The sequence below is a fragment of the Odocoileus virginianus genome, chromosome 27 (genome assembly GCF_023699985.2).
Source record: "Odocoileus virginianus isolate 20LAN1187 ecotype Illinois chromosome 27, Ovbor_1.2, whole genome shotgun sequence".
NCBI lineage: Eukaryota > Metazoa > Chordata > Mammalia > Artiodactyla > Cervidae > Odocoileus > Odocoileus virginianus.
In genome coordinates, this window is record NC_069700.1 from 18994201 (window position 1) to 19019573 (window position 25373).

At 45.5% G+C, this 25373-nt stretch overlaps 1 protein-coding gene across 3 annotated transcripts in view; it reads left to right on the top strand.

Annotated features, from left to right (window-relative positions):
* The window catches only part of ELOVL5 (ELOVL fatty acid elongase 5), a 66236-nt gene extending 41135 nt beyond the window's left edge, over nucleotides 1-25101 (top strand). For 2 of the 3 annotated variants that reach the window (XM_020902627.2, XM_020902633.2), the window contains exons 3-8: nucleotides 1277-1464; nucleotides 16430-16507; nucleotides 17277-17448; nucleotides 19504-19628; nucleotides 21823-21957; nucleotides 23226-25101. In XM_020902627.2, coding sequence (XP_020758286.2) covers nucleotides 1277-1464; nucleotides 16430-16507; nucleotides 17277-17448; nucleotides 19504-19628; nucleotides 21823-21957; nucleotides 23226-23369 — 842 coding nt within the window. In that variant the 3' untranslated portion in view covers nucleotides 23370-25101. Of the gene's footprint in view, nucleotides 1-1276; nucleotides 1465-2691; nucleotides 2819-16429; nucleotides 16508-17276; nucleotides 17449-19503; nucleotides 19629-21822; nucleotides 21958-23225 lie in introns of those variants that run through there. The other variant, XM_020902673.2, reaches the window with a different exon arrangement.
* Nucleotides 25102-25373: the final 272 nt, after the last annotated feature.

Sequence of the window (25373 nt, forward strand, 5' to 3'; positions counted from 1 at the left end):
ATTTATCAGTGAAACCACCATCATCATCACCCTAGCATCAGTGGAGAGAGAGAGGGTGGAGGGAGCCTCCCTCTGAAGCCAAGAAAAAGAGACACTGGGAGAACTTAGGGTGTCTGCAAGAAAGGAGACTGACAGTGGTTCCCCAAGTGGACGTATGTTCTACTTAGGCTGTGCTTGTCCTGCAAGGTCAAGGGAAAGAGCCCTGGAGAGAGAGCAGCAAGATGACGGAGCCAGGAGGTCAAAGAAGGGGCTGGTCCACTGTCCTTTTCCTCCTCCTTCCTGCCGAGGGGAGGGGAAAGAAAGGGAGGTAGGAGGTCCCTCTGCATCAGTAATGTCCTTGAGTCAATAATGTGGGTCTTCTCTCTCACACTTCTGCTCTTCTCTTATCTGGTGGTTGCTGCTTCACTCACTTTCTAAAAAGTTATCGCCCCTGCTGCTGTTGATCATGGCACTCCGCAAACGAGGGCTGTTGAATCAGGGACTATCTCTGAGCTGGCCGAGCGGCACGTTTTCTGAGTCCGCACATGCCAGGCAGACTGGCTGACAGTGGGCTGACATGGAGAGCTTCGGACCTCAAAGATTGCCATTTCTAGGGTTTCCTTGACCCATGCGTAATTGAGCAAGCCTGTTGAATCAATCCAGTTAGTGAAAAATTGAGTTTCTCCTTGTTTTCTTCAAGATTTTTTTTTTTACTTGCATATTTTATTTTATTTTATTTATTTTTTTTTTACCTTTTCTTTTTTTTTTTTCCATTTATTTTTATTAGTTGGAGGCTAATTACTTTACATCATTACAGTAGTTTTTGGTCATACATTGAAATGAATTAGCCATGGATTTACATGTATTCCCCATCCCAGTCCCCCCTCCCACCTCCCTCTCCACCCGATCCCTCTGGGTCTTCCCAGTGCACCAGGCCCGAGCACTTGTCTCATGCATCCAACCTGGGCTGGTGATCTGTTTCACCCTAGATAATATATATGTTTCAATGCTGTTCTCTTGAAACATCCCACCCTCGCCTTCTCCCAGAGTCCACTAAGAACAGATTTTATAAGAGTCATTTAGCAAAGCCCCTGATAATATGCACATTATTATTTAGAACATGAATGAGAGCCTCACCTTGAGCTTACATACTGAAGACTCAGTTCCTCTTCGAGTTGCGTTTTTGGCTTGGGAACATTGCGATTAGAGAAAATTTTTTCATGTTCAAAGCACATTGTTTATTATTTTTATATCTACCTTATTATCACTGAATGTTTTTTCTTTTACAACTTTCCAGATACTCGAGTAAAAGGATGGTTTCTTCTGGACAATTATGTCCCCACCTTGGTCTGCTCCATTCTGTACTTGCTAATCGTGTGGCTGGGACCAAAATATATGAAGACAAGGCAACCGTTCTCCTGCCGGGGGATTTTAGTGGTGTACAACCTCGGACTCACTCTGCTGTCTCTCTATATGTTCTGTGAGGTAAGGCAGAGGCCGGCACGGCTTCCTCTTGCTTCAGAGTAGTTGTGTCACTGCCTGAATCTCAGTCCTAACTGGAGAAGGCCAGCGGTGGGGTGGGGGAGGGGAGGACAGGTACAGGAATGCGTTTTGAGTATGTTCTTAAAATCAGTTTTTCAAAACACTAGAGTTATTTGTACAGATGTGCCTTCTGAAATATCTAAAATAGAAGCCTTTGCTACTGATTCTTTTGTTATGTATGTTTTGTGTTATACTCAGAATTAAACATTTTCAGAAACGCTCTCATGCAAGCAAAATACAGAGTAGAAATTGAAGAGAACACACAAAAACAGATCTGGGAGCATTTTATTATGAAGCGTTTAGTAAATGCCTGATTCTTATTGGGAGGCAATGGGGGGAGGAAGTGGGCAGAGTCTGCGTCTGGTGTAATTGTGGTCAGCCCGCCTCTCTCCATCTTGATCTGATCACTGTAAACAGCTTGGAGATTGGACAAGGTATTTTTATAAAGAGCTGAGAAGAGTAGATAGTGAGATTGGTGTTTAGTGTTTGAATGGTCTGTGTAAGTTCAGGCCAGATTGTTTCTTCTATAAAACAAAGATGTTGAAAACCAAATTTGATGATCTCAAAGGCTTAAGTAAGAGTGAAAGATTAACATTAGAATCAGCACTTAAGCCTGCTGTTTTGACAGCACAGTCAGGCTTTAAAGTAGGAGAGGAAAGCTCTCTCTAGGATAAGCACGATATATATGCATTTTAGGAGCAGAACTGCACTGTTCAGGTTTACAGCACAAAACGACTCCTAAATCTCTGGGTCGGAGAATGATGCCATACATAAAACAAACACTTTCAACTACTCCTGTTTAGATTTTTAACCTTTCATTGTGACTTTAATTCTCCAAGGAGAGGAAAGGAGAGGAAAAGGAGAGAAATTAATATGAATCTTACAGTGATTTCCCCACTTGCCTCAAGCTGTGATGGGGGGATCTGCCTGACTGTGTGGGGATGGGCGGGGGGTCTGTGATGCAGGAGCTGGGGGGAAGCAAAGTGTCTGATGGTCAGAGACGCTGCCACAGAGGGAGGCCTGGGTCAGGTTCCACCATGTGAATTTCTTAAGGCAAGGTAAAGGTTTTATGATTAAGAATTTGTAGATGCTATTCTCATTGCTTTTATGCCAACAGTCTGTGAAATGCTTACAACTCCCTTTTTTTGCTTCTTTTCTGTCCTGTTCTAGAGCGAAAGCAGTTTAATTAGCCTCCGAGATGGAGATTGCGGGCCTGGAGGCAGGGGCAGTGACAGGCCTGGGCCCAGCCCTGTGCTCATCTCTGTGTTCCAGGAGCAAAGCCGCAGTGAGCAGTCAGGTGTCTCAGAGTGAACCGCATACTTTCCCACACTTGTTAGATAAGAGAGCCATTTCCTTATGAAGGCTCTTATAGAGTTAATTATTACACATAGCAATATTCTAGAGAAAAAGTATTTAAGACTGCTAAATCTTATAGAACTTAAGTTATCTGCCTTATATACTTCTCAAACCCTAGAGATATAATCACAACTTCATAATTTAACCTCTCAAACAGCTAATTGGCTGGTAAAGAGGGGAGAAAAGTGCTGGGTCACATGCCAAGTGCATGTGACTGAATTTGGGGGATCTGTTAATAAGAGTGTTGTAATAGGAAGGACCAATTTTTCCTCCGAGACAGCTTGGTGGGAACATTAGAAAACATTGAGCAATATCTAAGCCCTGAATATGGAGATGTAGGAAATATACAAAGAAGGTTAAATACGTTTAGCTCACAACTTAGAATACATAGAGAGGTGATGAATAAGGGGACAATAATCCTTAAATCAAGTTTATAAAAATAGAGCCAGAGCAGATATTCTCGAGTTGAAAATTAACCCTAGTATCCACATTAGATGATATTTACTTTGGATTTTGTCTGACTTGTTTTTTTCCTGTACTTACATAAACCCTTCAGGAATATCCTGATAACATATCTTCTGTCAACTTTTAAATTTGATCATAGCTACTGGTTTTTCCCTTTTTTCTTTTCTTAGCACTTAGTCCAGTGAATACTAAGACATAGGACAATTATGGAGTTTTATAACCGAACAAATAAAAGGGATCCCAGCTGGCCCCTCACTTCAGGGTAATGTGCCAAGAGTTGGAGCCGTTGCCTGTGGTCACACCATTGGTGTGGTCATGACCATTAGTCTTTATTTACTCTCCTGCTTATCTGTGTATTTGGGTCTGTAAAGAATTTTAAAAATAAATATGTAACCATTGATATTTTTGTTTGTTTAATCCTGTGGTATGAATTCATACCTGCTTGGCAAAGTTCTGAGTTAATATAAATAAAGTTAACTGTAGACAAGAGAAATCTTATTTGAAAGAGGGAGATAAAAAGAAAATGAAAGGGGAGTCCCTGAAGCTTTAAAATGACCCGAAGAAGGAAAATAACCAAATGACTATCTTAAAACTGTGAAATGCAGTTTAAGGTATAGTTTATGCATTTGGTAGAAAGCAAATCAAAAGGAGAGACATGGCTTACCTTTTTTTAAATAATTAAATTTATTTATTTTTAAATGAAGGATAATTGTGTTTGTTTCTGCCAAGCATCAACATTAATCAACCATAGGTATACCTATGGCTTTACTTCTAATTACCTCATGAACTTGATGTTCATTTCCGGGAAAACGGTCACAGATCTCTGAATTAGAAGTATTGTATGTTTGAACAACGGTATGTTTTAGATTGGGATTAGGTGGTGTCTGAGATCACAGTCAGTGGTAAAGGCTTGAAAATAAAGTGTCAAGTTACAAAAGAGAAACAACTAATTTTGCATTACTTACTCAGTTTTGTAAAATTGTGTGCTCCTAGCAGACATAAAGATCTTGCAAGCCTTTCTACCCACCCTACCCCCGAGGGGCAGGGCATGTTTCATCTGAATGGAAGCCCCACTGTGTTTTCTGATCATCCTTATGTCTTTCCCCTCCCTCATCCACAAGATCAGAGAATCCCCACCCACCAATGCCAGACTGTGACTTTTCCCTCGTTATTCAGGGCTGCACTGGACCCGGGTTTCCCCTGTTGTTCTCAGCCAGCAGAATAACTCCTTAGTTAACATCTCAAACCCTCAGGTGGCTGATCTGCCCTGACCTGGGACTTTTCTGGTGTGTCTGCCGTGCTCTCCTGGGCTCTGGGCTCTTGTCACCAAAGCCGGAAGGATCTAATTGCTTGGTTTGTCACAGTCCCGAGGGGACCGTCCCGTGCAGGAATCGTGGGACTCGGCACTAGCAGTGGGAAGCAGAGTCAGCGCATAGACCTTGAACTTGAATGAAGAGAACTGCTGGCTGCCTTCCTGTATCCTGTCCACTCAAACCCCCAAGACCAGGTTCTTCCTTTCTTTGGGTCTCTGCTCCCTAGAAACTCCCAGTTTCTTCAGACCCAAGCCCGCCTCAGTTTGACAGTCCCTGTCTCACTTCTGAGGACCTGTCTCAAGGTCAGTTCCCCCGTGTCCTCTTGAGGGCTCGGCTCTGAAGCAGCGATCCCAGACTCTCCTGCCTCCTCTGTGGTCCCAAGGAGCCCGACGCCTTCTCCCCCATCACGATGTCCCGGGGATGTGCCCTCCAGCCTGTGTCCTTCACATGCACCTCACTGCTGTGGTTACAGTGTTCCTTCCGCGTCTTTTGTGTCCCGTTGTTAGCCTGGCTCCAGCACTGAGACAGAAAAAAGCAAATGTTGGAACCATGTTTTATTAATACTATAACAGATAAATCACAGACTAAAAACACGATTGTTTTTTGAGTGTTTATTCCATTGCAGTGAGAACTGTGTGTTGGTGAAGTAGTATGAGAAAATTCAGTGACATGAATCAACGATTCAGAACATTTAAAATGTAATTTTAGAAAATGATTGATCGGCTAACTGGATCGGTGATCTGAATTGGCATAGATTCACAACTTATTTTTTTTCTTTCCTTTTTCAATCTTTACTTAGAATTGTAAGTTTGAAACTACTTCAAAATATGAAAAATAAAATCACAGAAATATTTATCTAGGTACCTAACAAATATTGACATTATGGGTTTGAGTTTTTTGTTTAAAAAGAAAACATAACAAAAAGGTATCAGAAGTGTATCCCCTTACAGATGTAACTTTCTTCCTAAGTGCATGTTTCTTTCCTGGTTACGTTTCTGTACATTTTCCACATATGTATGTATATATGTGACAACTTATAGAATATTTGGAGACAGTTTTTTTTTTAAACTTACATGAGTGGTGTATGGCTTTTATATATACTCTTTTTCAAGTAGCTTTTTTCAGTCAGCATTATGTTTTGAGAAGATATGTTGACTCTTAGGGATTTCATTCATTAGTTTTAACTCCTCTTTATTACTTAACTGTTAGAATTTATTAAGTCATTTGATCCATTTTTCTTTGGGCGGACATGTTGGTTGTTTCCAGTTTAACAATGTTGAGTTGAGATCCTTGAAGAATTGTCTCCCAACACTATATTTCTCCTTCACAGAAACTTCATTCTTATTTTGCATTTTGTAGTTTTTTGATACAGTACATAAGCAGAGTTTTGTTATTTTCTATTTATCCTCCTAGGCTGCGGTTCTCCTGTGCTTTCATAGCTAGAAATAAATGTATGTGTTGGCATTTGAGGTAAAGGGCTTTTGCAGTTTAGAAGGAATTAAAAAGTACTTTTTTTCTCTCTGATCAGAAACCGCCCCCCAAAACAAAAAACAGTGCTGCATTGAATGTTCTTTAATGTGTCCCCTCTGCCGATATGAGTGAGTGAGTGATTTTCGCCAGGCATACAGTTAGGAGTTAATGATTGAATCTCAACACTTTTAGTGGGGAACTTTTAATCCATTTTCACTTAGTATGCTCATTATTATTTTAGAATGATTTCTGTCACCTATTGTGTGTAAGTTTTCTTTGCTCTTTTGCTTTCTTTCCTGTTTTCTGTTGAACTTTTTTTTTCATTTTGCTGATTTAAAAGTTACTTATTATATTATTTGGTAAGTTACTTGTAAGTTTTCAACATGCACCTTTGACTTCATAAATTCTCAAGTGAATTGCTATTTCTACTCCTGAACAATGCAAGGATCATAGATGATGTGGGCTTTGAGCCCACATCATCCATGATATTGTTGTCAGGGTTTCATTCTGCCTCTTTCTGAGACCCTAAACTGTCGTCATTACAGTCTGTGCTCAATGCTTTTTTTTTTTTTTTTTTTGGTACACTGTTCATCTGTGAAACCCATTCTTTGCTTTGAGCTTCAGTTTTCTTCTGAAGTAGTTCCTTTTCTGTGAAAGGTAAACTCTTAGTCCCTGAGTATCATGTATGTGTATGTATGCTTGAACATATTTTAGCAGGGCATAGAATTCTAAATTAGCAGTTATTTTCCCCCAGCACATTGCAAATACAGAGACGTCTGCCACAGTCCCATTTTTGTTTGTTTTGTAGGTAACATTTTCTTTCAAGATATTTCTAAACTTGTGTTTAAGAATAAAAACAAAATGTTATCTAAATAGTAGTTCACTCTTAATTTGTCTCAGGATTGTATGCATCCAAGCCAAGAATTCATATATTTCTTAATTTTGGGAAGTCCTCAGGCATTGTCTTCTCCATACTTCCTTCTCCTCCTCCATCAGCTCTGTCTGGAGCTCCTGTTAGACGTGTGCTGGACATTGTCACACCTGTGTACTCTCTCTCAAGTTTTTTGCATCTTCTTTCTCTTCCGCATTCCTCTAATTCACTTGTACTCTCAGCCATGTCTAATCTACTATTTCATCCATTTCTAGCTTCAGTTACTGTGCATCTTATATCTAAAAATTCACTGCTTGTTCTTTTTTCCACCCCATAACCTGGAAACTTTTTTTTTTCAATCCATGGTTGGAGGTGACAGGGTCTCAAACTTAACCATTTGCTGGTATTGCTTTTAAAAATAGTCTTTAAAAAGTGTTCTTTCAGATGTATCTGTGAGGTCATGCCTCTGGGACAATTATTATATCTATGTTGACCTTCTTTTTAAAAACAAAAACTGAACGGTTTATTGGGTGTCCTGTGTGAGCATCTGAAGCTGATATCGGTGGGGTCATCTCGGGTAAATGTATCTGCCCGAGAGAAGAGAGATTTTTTTAAAGGGACTTGAATATAAGCTCACTTCCTCTTTTCGGAGTTCTTTCTCGGGGAAGCAGCACCTTTATATCAGGGCTTCCCTGGTGGCTGAGACGGTAAAGAACCTGCCTGCAATGTGGGAGACGCAGGTTCCATCCTTGAGTTGCAAAGATGCCCTGGAGAAGGGAATGGCTACTCACTCCAGTATTCTTGACTGGAGAATTCCATGGACAGAGGAGCCTGGCGGGCTGCAGTCTATGGGGTCGCAAAAATTCAGACACAACTGAGCAGCTGACACTAGACTCGCCTTACAGTTGGGCCTCAGTGGTGCCGGAGCTCTCCTGCTGGTCCCCATAGCATTGGTGCGTTGTGCTAACAGTGAGGGTGATGGTTGTGCTTTAGTCCAGTTGGCTGCACTGCGAGAACAGAAGTCATTTTTTAATTTGAATCTTTTCATCAAAACGTCCGGGACTTCTTCACAGGGAAGATGAAAGACATTGAGCATTTGATGGGACAGGTGTTTTATTTTCCAGCCTCTCTCTAATTGTGGAGGCAGTGCTGTCGACACGTCTCCCCAGGCACCTGGCAGCCCTGCCTCCCCGCCTCTGGCTTTGAAGGTCCTTAGTAGAGCTGCGGAGCAGTTGCTCTGGAAACATTATATTCTAAACAACCTTGTTTTTCTTTCCCTTCAGGCTTTCCTAAAATAGATAGGTTATTGTGGGAAAAACCGGATTTGGAAAAACACTTAAAAGACCTGGGCAAGTAATTATTGCATTTTATTTTAAAATGATTTTGTTTACAAAAATATTTTGAAAAATACATTTAGTACTCTTCTGCTTTTGCCTGTTGAACAGAGGTATAGAGAGGCTGAGATGTTGGTGATGTAAGTACTTACAAGAAAGGCCTGACTGTTGCCTCAAACACTTCTCACACACCGTTCCCTGACAGTTGAAATTCCTTGCTCAGAAAGAAACCTCTCTCTGGGGGAAGCATCGCCTCAGTTACTTGCCCATCCATTCACCTGGCACTGCCCTAGAGAACGCCTGCAGTGGGCTCTCAGAGAGAAGGATGCAGCCCAGACAGCCTCTGCCTGAGCCGCACACCCAAGGGACAGGGAGGGAAGGCCTTTCAGCAGAAACGAAGCTTTGGCGTTGGTCCAGAGCCAGGCTAGACTCTTCTTAACTGACCTGCAGACCTTGGTAACCCGGCCTTGCAGCTGATGTTAACAAGATGGTGGTAGGCTGTTCAGGCACCCAGTCATTTCCAACTCTCTGCGACCCCATGGACTGTAGCCCGGCAGGCTCCTCTGTCCATGGGATTTCCATGAATCCTGAAGTGGGTTGTCATTTCCTTCTCTAGGGTTGCCATTTCCTCCTCCAAGGGATCTTCCTGACCCCGGGATCAAACCCACATCTCCTGCATTGCAGGCAGATTCTTTACTGCTGACGCACCAGGGAAACCCGGTATAACAAGGTTCAGTTCAGTTCAGTTCAGTCGCTCAGTCATGTCTGACTCTTGGCGACCCCATGAATTGCAGCATGCCAGGCCTCCCTGTCCATCACCACCTCCCAGAGTCTGCTCAAACTCATATCCATCGAGTCGGTGATGCTATCCAGCCATCCCATCCTCTGTCGTCCCCTTCTCCTGCCCCCAGTCCCTCCCAGCATCAGGGTCTTTTCCAATGAGTCGACTCTTCGCATGAGGTGGCCAAAGTATTGAGTGTCAGCTTCAGCATCAGTCCTTCCAGTGAACACCCAGGACTTATCTCCTTTAGGATGGACTGGTTGGATCTCCTTGCCATCCAAGGGTCTTCTCCAACACCACAGTTCAAAAGCATCAATTTTTCAGTTTACTCAGCTTTGTTCACAGTCCAACTCTCACATCCATACATGACCACTGGAAAAACCATAGCCTTGACCAGACAGACCTTTGTTGGCAAAGTAATGTCTCTGCTTTTTAATATGCTGTCTAGGTTGGTCATAACTTTCCTTCCAAGCAGTTAGCGTCTTTTAATTTCATGGTTACAGTCACCATCTGCAGTGATTTTGGAGCCCAAAAAACAAAGTATAACAAGGTACCAGTCTACAAATGCTCAGCTAAAGCAGACTCAGTTTGCACAGCAGGAATCAGTAGGTAAGCTGGAGATCTCTCTTTAAATTACACAGAGGATGCTCTGCTGGGGCGTCTGTATACAGCAGGAGCAGACCTGGTCACGAGCCTTCTACTATTTGGGCAGGAAGAGCAGACGCTTGTCTGGAATCACAGCAAAGACATATACAGTACCTGCCTTGTGCCTGGTACTGCTCCCACTCACTCAGTGTTCATCACACAGTTACTGACCCCATCCTGCAGAGGCAAAGTCCTGGGTGGACCTGGGATTCAAGTCTGAGATTCAGGCTATTGTGCATCACCTTCTCAGAACACTATCTCAGCTTGGGTTTTCTCTCCCAGCCACCAGCAGCCCCATAAAATAATGAGTGTTTTTTGTGGGATGTGTGGAAGCAGCCTACCAGAAACCACTGCTCAGGAGACTGAACAGAGAGAGAAAGAAACTGCAGCATAAAACAGGGCCCGAGGCTGAAGGATGAGTGCCAGACATACCTGTGTCACGCTTGTCTGGGGACAAGCTGTTTCTTCGTACTTTGTTCTGAAGCCTCCTCTAGTGCACAGAGCCTGTCCTTATGATGTAACCAAGAGTATTGCAATCAGCTGTAACCCAGGGGTGTTCCTGGTCCTAAGTGGAAAAAAGCACATTTGGAGGTCATGGGTATGAAATTATCTTAATGGGCATCCTTCTGCTCTGGACAGGAGAGATGTGAAATTCACACCCACATGCTTTGACTTGACCCTGTTTCATAATAGCACTGCCAATATTGACCAGCTAAACCCTAGAGAAAGGGTACTTTTCCTTTGGGAGTAGCTGATGGTTCATTTTATTTTTTTAATTTTTTTAGACTTTTTGTATTGGGGTATAGTTGATTAACAGTGTTGATAGTTTCAGATGAACAGCGAAGGGACTCAGCCATCCATATACATGCATCCATTCTTCCCCAAACTCCCTTTCCATCTAGGCTGTCACATAACATTGAGCAGAGTTCCATGTGCTATACCGGAGGTCTTTGTGGTTATCCATTTTAAATATAGCAGTGTGTACATGTCCATTCCAAACTCCCTGACTATCTCTTCCCCCGCATCCTTCCCTCCTCTGGCAACCCTAAGTTCATTCTCTTAAGTCTGTGAGTCTCTTTCTGTATTCTAAGTTAATTTGTTTCATTTCATTTTAGATTCTACATGTAAGGGATGTCATATGATATTTCTCCTTCTGTCTGACTGACTTTACTCAGTATGACAGTCTCTAGGTCTTATGGTTCATTTTAAACCAGGCATCTGCTGAAGGTAAAGATCCAGTGAAAAGTCTGCTTTTTCGTAAAATTCTTCATGGTTAGCATATCTCTGTTGTGTTTTTATTAAGAACTCAGAACAGACAAAGGTGGTCAGAGGAGCTTGGAAGTGCTGTTGGAGATTACATTTGAACCCAGAGTCAGGATTTCTCGGGTGCTGATCCCACCAGCACCATCGAGAAGCTGTGTGACCACACACATCGCTATTCATCTGTTTCCTTAGTAAAAACATGAACTTGTTCCAGGTCTAAAAAGTACACACTTGTACACGCCCACAGGGACAGTCAAATCTGTGACATCAGCCTCACACATTATCGGTGGTGTTGCTCATTTTAGCAAAGTCCCTCGGGTCCTGGGATGGTTGAATTTCAGCATGGTTAGTGTCTGTTCTCATTACCTTTCATTCCATTTCTGCTTAGATGGATATAACCACACAGCTCATCAATCTCTCATCACTAAAACCATTAGCCCCTTTTCAAAAAGGGATCATCTTGTTGCTCTGAGATCTTGGGATGTGGAGTGAGTGACTGATAAGGGCCACACAGGATGACAGTTTTCTGCTTAAAGTGTTTCAGATGACCTTGTTTTCTTGAGATGCTGTGGTAGTATTTCAGTAAGTGCCATGGAAGTGGTTATCATACTACAGGGTATGTGCCCCGTTTGTGGTTAAATTGTGGTATTAGATGAGAAAAGTCATCTCTTTCCTAGAAAATCAACTCGAGATGGTTCACTCCATGAACTGCATCATCTAGACCCAGCAGTGATGTTTCCCTCAGTTTTCTTCTTTGAAAAGATGCATGAAACCACCTTTGCTTATTGAATTTGCCTCATAAGGAGAGAAGAAAGCTTCTAGCTGGGCTTTAATTACAGCTCTGCACATGCTCCTGGCCTGATCGAAGTTTGCTTTACTCCAGAGAAGGGGCGCGATGCTTTTCTGCAGTGCTGTGTGCGTCTTGGTTAATTGGGAAAAGCCAGGTGTAGGGTACCTGGAGCTGCCTTGGTTGCTCTTGGAGTGGCTGGCAGGATCAAGGGCTGGGGAGGGTGGTGGCCAGCTGCTCGCTGTGGCCTGCTTTTCCATTGGAGCACAGCCCTGCCCTCTCAAAGTGATTCTCAGAAGTCAAGGTTGAGCCCCGCTGCCCTCACTTCCGGTGCCTCACCGCTGGCCCCGGCCCCTGGGTCCTCCCCCAGCCTGCAGTGTGCTGAACGTTCAGGGAGGGACCAGAGCTGCTCTTGGGAGGAAGCCAGGCCTGGCGAGAGCATTGTCTCCTCCGAAGCACTCCTCGCAGGCTGGAGGGGAGGCCAGGCCTTGGCTCTGAGAGCCTCTGGGCTGTTACTCAGACACACTGTTTTCTTCTGATGGGAACAGAGAAACCAGGTTCCTGATACCGGCCACTTTTACAAAAGGTGGCAGAGATGCTTAGACAAGTCAACTCAAACTCCAGTGCTCGATCCTCATGTGTTAAGTTATGCTGCCCCCTGCCCCCCACCGCTCCTTTTTTTATCCTATCTCTTTTGAAGCCAAGGATATTCAAGAATTAAAACTTTCCATGTCCCCAGTAGGACATCTGATGAGGACTGATTTTCATCTTGTAAACAGAAGACTTTTTTTTTCTGCAAATAAAGCATCAGGTCTAGATTTAAGGAACAAGAAGCAGCACCTTGAACTCTGTGGTTAGCTGAGCAGATATTTGTTCAGCATCTCCTATGTATGAGTACCCCCTGTGCTGGATTTTGTGGCTGAGGGAGCTGCAGCCAGTGCCGCCAAGAGCTTAAGACAGAGCCAGTGACACAGGGCTTAAAGATCACATGAGCAGATAGGTGTAAGTCTTGGAAGGGTAGGCCCCGAGGCAGGAGACCAGGCTTGAGCTGGGGTGCTCATGGGAGCAGTCATGAAAATAGAATTTTAGCAGACCTTTGAAGGATAGAGAAAATTTAGAGAGCTGGAGACAGAGCATTGCAGTTAAAAAGGATAAAGTAATGGTTTCCAGCAGTTACTGTGGTTATCTTTTCTACCAGGCTGGGTGATATAAGCCTTCCACACTTCATCTCATTAACTTTCCATGACAGGCGGAACAGGAGACAGTCTTTATCCTATTTGAGGAGTGAGGAAATGAAGACCTAAAGAACTGCTGTCTGTTTTTGTAAATAAAGTTTTATTGGTTTCCTGCTTTATGGTATTTAAGTGCGCCGCAACCCCACCCCCACCCCCACCGCCATTGGTGATATGAAGAACTACAAGTTTCTTTTTTCTTTAAGTCTACCTTTATTTGGGGGGCTTCCCAGGTGGTGCAGTGAAAGAATCTGCCAATTCAGGAGACTCAAGTTTGATCCCTGGGTCGGGAAGATCCCCTGGAGGAGGAAATGGCAACCCACTCCAGTATTCTTGCCTGGATAACCCCATGGACAGGGGCGCCTAGCAGGCTACAGACCTTGGGGTTGCCAAGAGTCGGACACTACTGAGCCCAAGCACTAACTAACTTATTATTATTGTTCCTTAAAAGTTCTCTGGCTGGAAGAGCTCTTCATTGTGACGTGGGGGCTTAGTTGCCCCACAGCATGCGGAATCTTAATTCCTGGACCAGGGATTGAACCACGTCCCCAGCTTTGGAAGGAGTCTTAACCACTAGACCACCAGGGAAGTCCTTGAAGTTTCTGTTTTTAAGAGAGGGCTTCTGTGAACAAAGACTTTACATTCTCTTCTGGTGTATTTGAAAACATTTGCTCCTTCTTACTGTCAAGGGGAAAAAGTGCACGTACTTAGAGCAGATGCCCAGGAGTGCTGTTGAGTTCGCTTTGAAGTTTCTACGCTGTCTCTATTTGCTGCTCCTGTGATCAGAAACATCAATTCAGGAAACAGCCCACTGGGCTCAAGGTGCGGCAGAGGTGGGGGTACAGTGCACTTTTATAGAAGAGAAACAGATTTTGCCCTTGGAGAATGTATCCCACCTGGGAGAGGATCGCACCTGTGACCTGGGCTTCTTTGTCTACATCCTTTAATCCAGTGGAGTTCCAAAAAGTTCTTTTTCTGTACCCTCCAGCGCAGAAGATAATTTATCAGTTCCTTCATAGGATAGAAGGAAGGGGCAGCAAAGAACACTGAGTTCTGTCTCCCCTCAGGTTTCCAGCCTAGCAAAAGTGCCACACACACTCTCTCTCTCTGTCTGTCTGTCTCTGCTTTAAACTCAGGCTTTATTTCATAATTGCTGGGACTTGTAATAGGTCTGTATGGAGTATGCTTAACTGATATGACTTTAGAAAGGGAAAGACCAGAAAGATACTACACCTTCCAATAAATTCTCTGTGGGTCTGGTTTTTCGAAGATAGTAGAGTATAGCTTACATGTGACCTGTTTTCAAAAAATCTTAACATAGTACTGTAAAAAATTAAAACAGAACCTTTGAAAATAATTTAATCCAGCCTCCTCCTTTTAGAGTAAGACATGATCAAGGGCTAGGGGGATTTAGGTGACGTGCTAAATTCTGCTCCCTACTCCTGGATTATTTTCATTATAAAATGATGTGCTCTGAATCACTGTGCTTGTCTTTGGCCACATAACTCGTGCTTTTTTCAGGTGCAGAAGGTGACAATGCAAAGCAAAAATAACAGAAAGGAAGTTAGTAGAAGGAAAGTCAGATTGAGTGAGGCAGGGTGTTGAAAGTGAGTACAGTGGCTACAACCACTGCTAGCTTCTATCTCTGAGGTCAGACTGGATGGAAGTTGAACTGTTTGTCCTCAGACCCTGGTGATCAGCTGATGTTCCCTGGATGCAACCCCCGCCCCCAGTCATGCTCTGTGGGAGAATCTTGAGCCTCTCTTGTGTCTCAGTTACTCTTTCTCACAACACTGTAGGCGAACTGTTTCTTACTGGAATCAGATAGCATGGAAGGAACCATTGGCTCCCACTCCTAGTTGCACATTCCAGTTGCCTTGAGTGTGTTGTGAAAGGCCCCACAGTGGCCTGGAGGAGGCCAGGCATTAGTCATTTTTAAAAGTTCCTCCAGTGAGCCTATCATACAGCTGGGATGGGAACCACTGTTTAAAGCCAGTGGTTGTGAAATATCAGTTGCATTGAAAATCACCTAAATAGCCTGCTTTTACACCATGGAATTTCACACCCAACAATGTCTGATTTGGTAGGTCTGGGGTTGGGCCCGAGATTCTGTATTTCTAGCAAATTCCTGGGTACTCCTGGGAGAGGCTGCTGTTGGGTGGGAACCACATTTTATAAACCACAGTGTTAGATTCTCTGGAGTTTTGGTTCTGACAGTCCAGCTGGGGCCCTGGCATTTGCATGTCACTTGAGTTCCCTTGTGATGCTCATGCAGCTGGACTGGGGAACATGCTAAGAACCATACATTGAGGCCCTGGGACCGGTTCCTCATGTGGGATCCACGGATGAGCTCAGGCGTGAGGTAGACCACCTCTAATTTCTCCTCCCCTGCCCTGTTGACCACCAGAGAGAGGGCCTCCAGGAGGACGCCAAAGCTTCAGAAGGAGGTGGTGAGCTGCAGTCTACATGGAGAAAGAGGCACATCTCATGGGTGTCTGGCTGGCTGGAACGTAGTGGGTAGACAGTGTGGACATGCACAGGGGCTCGGATCACACGTTCCCTCTGGAACAGGTCCCTAGGTCTCCCCCAGCAGGTAATGACCTGGTGTGGCAGCTGAGGCCCCCACGGAGAGCTGGTGACCCTGCACTCTGCCCCCCCCAAGTCAGGGTCCTCTCTGTGGCCCCACAGTGCCCACTCTGCTGCAGGTGAATTCTGCATTGTGGGCACCGCTCAGTTCTCGGAGGTCTGAGCCATGGATCTGCAGGTGACGCAGGAAACAGTGAAGAGGCTGAGGCTGGGCTCAGTTGCCCCAGGCTGGCAGCAGTGCTTCTCCTAAATGGGGGCTCTAGACCGAGCCTGAGGTTCACCTGGGAACCTGCGAGAAATAGGAATTCTTGGGCCCCACCCCAGACCTGCTGGACGCCCAGACCTGCTGGACGCCCATCCCATCTGCCTTTCGACATGCCTTTGACTTCATTCTGGGCCTACACATTCAGGTTTGAGAAAGCCAGTCATTTCCCCCGAGGCCGTGGCAGGGCAAGACCCTGATCTGATCAGAGAGGAGCCCACAAATGTTTGGATCCCTTGGGCCTCAGGACTGGGGAGGTGCTTGTGACGGAGGGTTCTGAGGAAAGGCGGCCTGGCCAAGAAGGACCTGTGGAGGCGGCGGCCATGGCTCTGGGCCCGCCCCTCAGGAAACTGAGTCCCTCGTGGACTCCCCCGGCTCACCCTCCCGTGTCATCACGGTTTTCTTGCCCAGAGCACCCTTGCCTCCGCACAGCCCACAGTCTGCACAGACTCTCAAACTATGAAGTCTAATTGAATAGGGCGTCTTCTGGTTCTGATTTTGTTGGTGATTGGCTTTTTCTCTCTCTTTTCCTTTTTTCCCCAGTTAGTGACGGGAATATGGGAAGGCCAGTACAACTTCTTCTGTCAGGGCACACGCAGTGGAGGAGAAGCCGACATGAAGGTACTGGCTCTTAGCTTTCTTAATAAAGAAATTGTACAAGAGACAAGATGGCCGTCCAGGTAATCCCTGTGGACATATTTTAGAAAGAATTTTAAAAGCGGTGTGCGCCTGTGGTAAGGGAAATTAAGCAGCCTGGAAAGTATAGGAAGGGAACTAAGTCTCCCTGTCTACAAAAGTGAGTCCTGTTAACAACTTCCAGGGAAGACAGCATGTATGCACTTACCAGTACTTGCTCTCTGTTTACACAAACAGGTTCATCGGGGTGACGTCTTTAATCATCACCTGAGTGTGATCTGTAGAGTCCAGCTTCCATACTGGAGTATTTTTCAGGGTTTTGTTTTTAATAAAAGGCTGCAATCTACCCTCAGCCTGGCAGTCACTTCCTCAGAGCCCCCATGAAGAACCCCCTGTATGGCATTTAACTGGGCGAAACACAGCACTGGATATCTAGATTTCTTTCCCACTCTGCCATGTGTCCTGTCACCTGCTCCATGCCAGCCCCTGAAATCAGAAGTGCCTTTCTCATGGTTTTCCTCCTCCTGATGGCTCCAGAGGGAACAGGCAGCCTTCAGGAATGTGTTAAAAGTTGTGAAGGGCGTGAAGCCCTGTAGAGCTTGCCCTGCCTTCACAGCGCCCCCACCCCCACCCCCCCAGGTGTCCTGGTCACAGGCCCTGCAGCGAGACTAGCTTCAGCGGGGCCCGTGGGGCGGTGAGGTCCTAGGGTGGGCGCACAGCCCAGCGAGCGACACTGACGGCCCCTTCGTCCTAGATCATCCGAGTGCTGTGGTGGTACTACTTCTCCAAGCTCATCGAGTTCATGGACACCTTCTTCTTCATCCTCCGCAAGAACAACCACCAGATCACGGTCCTGCACGTGTACCACCACGCCAGCATGCTGAACATCTGGTGGTTCGTGATGAACTGGGTCCCCTGCGGCCACTGTGAGTCTGACGGCTCGGGGGCGGGTGTGGGCAGGGAGGCCCCGCGGCCACTGTGAGTCTGACAGCTCGGGGTGGGTGTGGGCAGGGAGGCCGAGTTGAAACTAAGGCTCTGAAAGGAAAGGTGCTGCTTCTGCAGGTCTCTAGGTCAGGCCTTTGACCGTGGTGTCCAGACTGCCTTTAATGACACTCCGCGTGGCCTGTGCACCCAGCAGACCAACAGATCCTTTCTCTGATGTGAGGCACATCCTGTGCTGATGTGGCAGGGTGAGGAAAGACCAGATTCCCAGCCTGGGGCACTTGAACAAATCTGGACAGAATTCTCTGTTCCAGGCTGTTCATCCTTGTTTGTGTACACATTTGGAAGGTGTTTGACCGGCAGGGACAGACCAGGAAGATGGAATTGCGCCAAGGAGTGGGCTCCAGAGAACAAACTTTCACTGCAGTACCTCAGGCATCTGCACTTCCTCTGACATAGTGACCCTCATGTTTCTGAAACGTGTTTAGCTGGGCAGCTTCTGGGACAAACACCAACATTTGAAGTAAATTCTCTAAGAAGGCCCTACTCCTGTCTCAGCACTACTCCACTCAAGCACAATAGTAGTAGCAGGCATCTTCCTACTAATTCGTTTCCACCCACTAACAGAAAACAATAAATTTGCACAATCCATCTTACTATGCCTAGGGGCTATCACCACCCTATTTACAGCAATATGCGCTCTTACCCAAAACAACATCCAAAAAATCATTGCTTTTTCCGAAAGCTTGTGATCTGGAAGTCCCATAGTTTCCTATGATTAAGTTGTCCCCGTCGAGTTCAGTCCAGGAGGGCTAATATGGCCCAGTCGGAGTTCCCGATATCCATCACCGACAAACTTGATCCTCTCAGTCTGGTCACGTGTTTTCCCCCAGGATAGCACCACCCTTGATTAACTTAGCCCACCAGGATGCACACAGTCAGAGGAATCTAGAACCAGCAAGGGCTTTCCAAGTACAGCTCCTTCCACTTTGGGAGAACCCTGAGACAGTAGAAGGGTTGGTAGAGCTCACGGCCCCTGGCTGTAGGTTACCTGCCTTAACTTTCTAATAGAAATGGCACCTGCCCACATTTTAAAGTGTGTTAGTCACCCAGTTTTATCCAACTGCTTGTAACTCCAAGGACTGTAGCCTGCCAGGTTCCTCTGTCCATGGAGTTTCCCAGGCAAGAATACTGGAGCGGGTAGCCATTCCCTTTCCCAGGGCGATCTTCCTGGCCCAGGGACTGAACCCGGGTCTCCTGCATTGCAGACAGATTCTTTACCGTCTGAGCTACCTGGAAAGCCCCACTGGAAGAAGGCTTTAACTGTCAGATCCCACAGGATGACAAATGAGAAACAAGCAGAGAATGGATGTGACTTGTCCAAGGTCACACCCCCAGTTACTGTCATAGCCCAGCCTGACCACAGAGGGAGGGGAAAGCTGGTTGCTTTGCTTGGTTGCTGGCTATGGGGGCAGAGGACGGAGAGTCTGAAAAAAGACGGGTAGTTCTACTGGAAATTACAAATTGTGACATAAATAACGGGTCTCTCATCTCTAAGGAACTGGGCTCTAGACTCTCTCTTACTTATAAGAATATATGGCCTCTGCACCACAGCCCTCCTCCCCAGACCTCAGCAAATGTGTAGAGACGGCCAGCTTTGAGCATTCCACCCTTTGCAGCTGTCTTTCCCCAAGGCTTCACTGCTGTATCGGAGGCACTTGGGCAGCATCCCCTGGGAGTAGGTGGGGGCCTGGTGGCAAAGCCTTTAGCTGCCAGAGCGGGGTGGGTGGTTCCTGACTCCTGACTGGATGCCCACCTGGTAGCTGACCCTGGGCTTAAAGCCTCTTGAAGGCTGCCAGCCCAGATGGAAATTGATTTCTGATCACACGCCCATGCAGTGCCAGCTTGCTGGTGCAGTGTTTGCCTGTTCAAAAACTTTTTTTTTTCATTTTTGAATTTAAAAAGAATCTTGGGTTTTGTTACTTGTCACATACGGAACACTGATGTAACCTCCTCGCCAATTCCCTCTGTTCCTATAGCTTACTTTGGCGCCACACTTAACAGCTTCATCCACGTCCTCATGTATTCGTACTACGGCCTGTCGTCCATCCCGTCCATGCGGCCATACCTCTGGTGGAAGAAGTACATCACGCAGGGGCAGCTGGTGAGTAATGCAGCCTCTTTCCGCCAGGACTCGCTGCCTGGGGTACACCGAGCTCTTCCTGGGCTGCCCTTGCTGCCACCCTGACTTCAGTGTTGTTGACTAGCTCCTGACAGGTGCGTTTCCCATCCTTCCTCTCTCTCGATTCAGTTAAACACCTTGAAGTGAGCAGAGCAGGGAATTCCATCCATTTCAGTCGATGGAGACACCACGCCGGTGGGCAGGCAGCTAGTTGAATTGGGGAACAAAGACTAAATCTAATTCTCTGACTTTAAGTTCAGCCCTGTCTTCTTAGTTTGTACACAGAACATCCATGTGTGTCCATGTTTTCTAATTATAATCCAAATCCAAGGTGCAATCTGTGTACCTGTGTTTCCAGGAGTGCCAGGATTTGCTGGGAGGAGCACAAGTCCAGGGTTTGCTAAGTCAATTCAGTCATGAATCGACTTTTTGCAACCCTGTGAACTGTAGCCCACCAGACGAGCCCAGGGTGCTAGGCAGCAAGGATGCAGGTGCTGGGTGACCATTCAGCCTGTGTGGTGGCGGGGATGGCACTGTGGTGCCCCAGGTGACAGCCCCCTTCCTGGGCCCACGTCCCAGCAACTGTTTGTACTTGATGGTTATTTCCCACCATCCTTGTTAAAGCTTTCCTTGGTTGTCAGTATACTATACAGCCTTTTCCTCTCCTCTTGTGATTTCTTTCATAAACTGATTAATAATACTATCATTACTGTTCAAATGCTGACCTTCCTTGAGCTTATTACCATGTGCTCATGTCAAGTGAGCAGTTTTACAGGAATTGTTCTAGTAGCCTAATTTCATGTTATTATCCCTACTTTATAGAGGAGGATGCAGAGGCGATAGTCTAGGGCTAGCTGACTTGTTGACATTAGATATTAAACTCTTAGCCCTGGTCTTGCCTTCTTAACACATTCTTTTCTAAGGAAACCTAGCTGATTCAGATCCCTCTGTGTCAGTTGTCATTCTTCAGTATTGAAAAATAGCCATCTGGGGAAAAAAGAAAATTTGAGAAGACCTTCTGAGCTGCTTATGTGTTTGGTGTTTCATTAGCACCTCTTTGCCGGCTTCTGGACAATCCTTGTTATGTCCCCTCACCCACCTGTGAGGAAGGGTCACTGTTCATCAGCCTCCTCCTTACACATGAGAAGTGATGCCAGGGTTGACAGGTTGATGCAGCAGCGCTTAGTGTGGTTCTGCTGAAGCCACAGTTAGAGCAGGCTGGAGAGCTGGTCTCCTGTTGACCTCTGCCTTTTGAAGTGGAAGATTGCAGCCAGTTTGCCGGTATTTATTCTATGCGCCTCTTACAGTTGCTTCTCAGTCTAGAATACTTACCTTAAAAAAAGGAAACAACAACAGCAACAACAAAAAAAACAGTTCCCTGCATAGAAACACTGAAAGGTGGCCCGAAATCCAGTGGGCAGAGCCTGGTCCTTCACTGTCACCCCTTAAAGATGCCCGTCCAGCAGCTGTTCCTTATCTTAACCCCTTCTCGCTGTTTCCCTGCTTCTCAAGATGTACCTGTCAGAAACAATCTATGGAATTAGCATTATATCCTAGGAAGAGAGTAAGTCTGTCTCCCAACCCCAGCCTTCACCAAATCAGAAGGTCCACGGATAAGAATGGGGAAAGGGGCCCGTGGGATTGCACATCCTGCAATGAGGTTCCCGGTCCCTCTAAACATACACTCCATGCCCATCCTTCCTTTATGAAGAATAAACATCTCCTGTACTGCATTCCTGAAGTGTGTGTGTGTTGGGTTTTTTAAACATGTTTCCTTTTTTCCTTCCTTCCAGCTTCATTGAAAGCTAATTCACATATAATACAGTATAAGTTTACAGTGTACAACATAAGGATTTTGATGTATGTATGTTGTAAATCTGCTCCTAGCACTTGCAAGTATACAATGAAAATGTTGCTGGCTATTCCCCGAGCTTTAGAGAAGGTGCCTTAAGCAGTTGGAAAGGGAGGAGAGTATACATAAGACAAATACAGATGCCTAACAGGTTTGGGATACGTTTAGCATATGCCTCATGATTTTGAAATTACCTCTGTATCTACAGAAAGGTTAGTAAGTGTCCATTCCCAAACTCGGGGGTGCAGGGTAGAGCGCCCATTTGGCAGACGCCTTGACTGTGGGCCATGGCCGCATATTCAGCTATATCTGCTCCCCACCCAGCTTCAGTTTGTGCTGACCATCATCCAGACCAGCTGTGGGGTCGTCTGGCCGTGCACCTTCCCTCTCGGTTGGTTGTATTTCCAGATTGGATACATGATTTCTCTGATCGCCCTCTTCACAAACTTCTACATTCAGGTAAATCTCACTCTTCTGTGGTGGTTGGGATTTGGGGTCATTCGTTCCTTTATTGAGGAGCCCCTGCCTTGGTGAGAGTGGGGTGGAGGTGGGGTCGTTGCCACTGTGGAAGGTGCTGAAGTCTGGCCAGACCTTGGAGTTCTGGGGCTTCAGCACAAGAGGCTCTGGGTCCCTGTGGGAAAGCAGGGCTGTCCCGTTCTGCTTCCCTGGGGCTGCTGCAGACGTGGCATAGTGAGTCTCAATCTCAGTCTCTCAGCCCCACTGCCCTAAACTCCAGGGCTAAATTAAATATCTGAAGAATTTTCCATTACAGTACCCAGCTACAGATAGAAATCAGCCCTTTTCCCCAGTTTTCTTACACTTCCTCTCCCCACTGCTCAGGCTTGGGGGCGCAGATCATTCCCAAGTGCATGATGTGGTGTAGGTTCCTGCCCACAGAAGGGTCTGTTTAGGGCTGATACCTTGGGGAGCCTGACCTTGTGTGGTCACTGTTGACTCTCCTACGTCCCATTACCCCTGCGTCTCGTGTGTGGTCTGCTCAGCAGGGCCTGGCTCCCGGCAGGCACAGGGGCTGAACAGGAGCAAAATAAGAGGCCCTGAGCAGAGGCAGGAAAGCCAGCTCACATGCAGCAGCACCAGCCCCCTCCATGCCCGGCCGGGGGGTGCCCAGCACACTTGCCCCTCCCTGCACCCCCTCCAGACAGACACCTTTTCCCAGACATATCTGGGGTGGCAGCTCTGAGTTGCATCTTTCCTCCTGCCTGGCTGGTAGCTCATGCTGCACTTCAGGGCAGTAACAGATACAAGGGAGGTTAAAGAAAAGATGGGGCCCAACGAAGCTGAAGTCACACCTGTTTTGACTGCCATTCATGGCAGAATGCTTTTGTAAGTAAAGGGCCCAGACAGTTGCTGAAGCCATGAGACAGTTTTGAAGGCAGAGGATGTGAGTGACAGCAGGAGACAGCAGGGCAGAGCCGAGTGAAGTGTAAATTGTGTTTTCAGTCTAATTGTCAAATAGCATCCATACCTCTGCCCATGACTCAGTGAACATACCCAGGCTGAACCTCAGAAAATGAAAGAATGATTGAAACCAGTGGCAAAAAAAAAAAAAAAAAAACACATTTTCCAGATCACTTGACCACAGACATTGCTGCTTAATATGGGAACACCGGTCCCCAGAGGCTCTAGCCCCGGCATTAGGGATGTGGCTGGGCCCCACCCCGACCCCCATCCCTGCTGTGGCCCCCATCTGCCCTTATGTGTTGCAGACCTACAACAAGAAGGGGGTCTCCCGGAGGAGAGAGCACCAAAAGGACCACCAGAACGGCTCTGTGGCCGCCGTGAATGGCCACACCAGCAGCTTTTCTTCCCTGGAGAACAATGTGAAACAGCGGAAGCAGCGGAAGGACTGAGGTCCGAGGGTTGGCAGCCTCTGAACCGCATCGTCTGATTGTAAGCACATCTGAGTTGTGCCTGATGCTCGTTAACAGCTGCTGTAACTAGTCAGCCTACAATAGTGTGACTCACGTAGGACCTCTTCCATCAGTTCCAAACCCCTAGGAAACGTAGACAGATTATCCAATTAGACGTAAGATTTTTTAACATTTCTGGGCTCTCACCGACCCCTGCGCTAGACTGTGGAGGGCGTGTTATTGTAGTACACGACACTGCTGTTGCCTTATTAGTTATAACATGATAGGTGCTGAATTGTGGTTCACAATTTAATAACACTGTAATCCAAACTTTTTTTTTTTTTTACTGTAGATCATGCATGTGATTGTAAATTTGTAAAATGTTGTTACAGTAGAGAAACACACATGCCTTAAAATTGAAAAAGCAGGGCCCAAAGCTTATTAGTTCAATTAGGGTATGTTTCAAGTTTTTATTCATTTCTAATAGCTCCGTTCAGAAAAGTCAACAACCGTGATTTATGAAACTTAACGTGTGACACAGAACTTCAGGTGACTTGTCCGTGTGAAATCGGCACCTTCAGTTTTTGTAATGTGGCTTTAAATCAGGCAGGTTCAGATCTAGTGGAACAGTCAGTTTAACTTTTTAACAGATCTTATTTTTTTATTTTGAGTGCCACTATTAATAATGTAAAAAGGGAGGGAGGAGCTAAAGCAGTCTTGATGAAACTTAAATATATATTCTTTGTCTTCAAGATTTCAGGAAGTGTGTAGGATGAGTAGGCCATTTTAAATTTCCGAAGTGTAAGTGTTTTTATACAGGAAACAAAGCCCATTTTGCTTTCCACTTAGAGAAGATGTATACTTTTCAAGAGACATGACTGAACAGTTAACCATTTGACAGAGGCCAGTAGATGAGCAGTGGGGGGGGACTGGTTGCCAGGGTCCAAATTTGGATTGATTTCTATACTGCTATCTATCTGTTTTGACACAAACTTCCTTTGAAAATGTGCCTAGCTTACCATAATGAATGGGGAGGGGTGGGATGGGAAGGACCTTAGAAAAATTTAAGGTAAAATTAAGCAGATAGCTGCAGCATGAGAGAACTGGAGAACTGAGTAGAGATGATTTGGTTAATGTGAATCTAATAGCACCTGTAAGGTTTTTTTTTCCTGCTCCGACTCTAAAGATTTGTTTAGAAATGCTTGTTTAAAAATAAGACTGCTTATCCTAAAATCATGTCTCATACCCTAGAAGCAGTGGTCAAACAGATAAAGACTGTTGTGTGTGTGTCATTTTAAAGTGTTGGAATTTAGCCTCTGAATACCTTCTCCACTGGAGGAAAAAAACATTCATTGAACCACTCGTGACACATCTGAAAGGTCATTGACAATGTATAAATGAATGGTTTGATATTTATGTAAATATCAGTTTATCATGCTTTAATTTTGCACATTCATATTACAGGGAGCCAGTTGGGTTCTCTTAATTAGTCTTGTGGGTTTTCTGTTTGGAAGGAGTCACGGCATCTGTTTACATTTACCTTATCAAATCTAGAATGTGTATATTTGTAAATGTATGTCTTCCTAGGTACTAGTTTGAGAATGTCTTTACATATTTCAACACAGAAACTATAACATTCAATAGTGTGCTGTCAAAGTGTGCTTAAGCTCATCTGGATATACCCACAATGTTAAATAATCTCTAAAATTAATCATTAAAACATTTTTGATTACCTGTGCTTGGTTTTACATTGTTAATATGCTACTAATTCTGAAAGACTGGAGAAAAGTCTGTTTTCTTCACCATCTAGGAATTCACGCGAAAAAATGATGTAAATAATTCAGTTTGGAAGGTTATACTGTTGCTCAGCTCTTATTAGGAGGGATCCCCACATCGTTAGGCATGGTGGTGGCTGCACCCCACTTCCTTCCTCTAAGCCTTCCCTGGTTTCCATACTAAAGATCCCAGCTCTGAGCCCACTCCTTTTTCTTCCCTCCCCTCCCC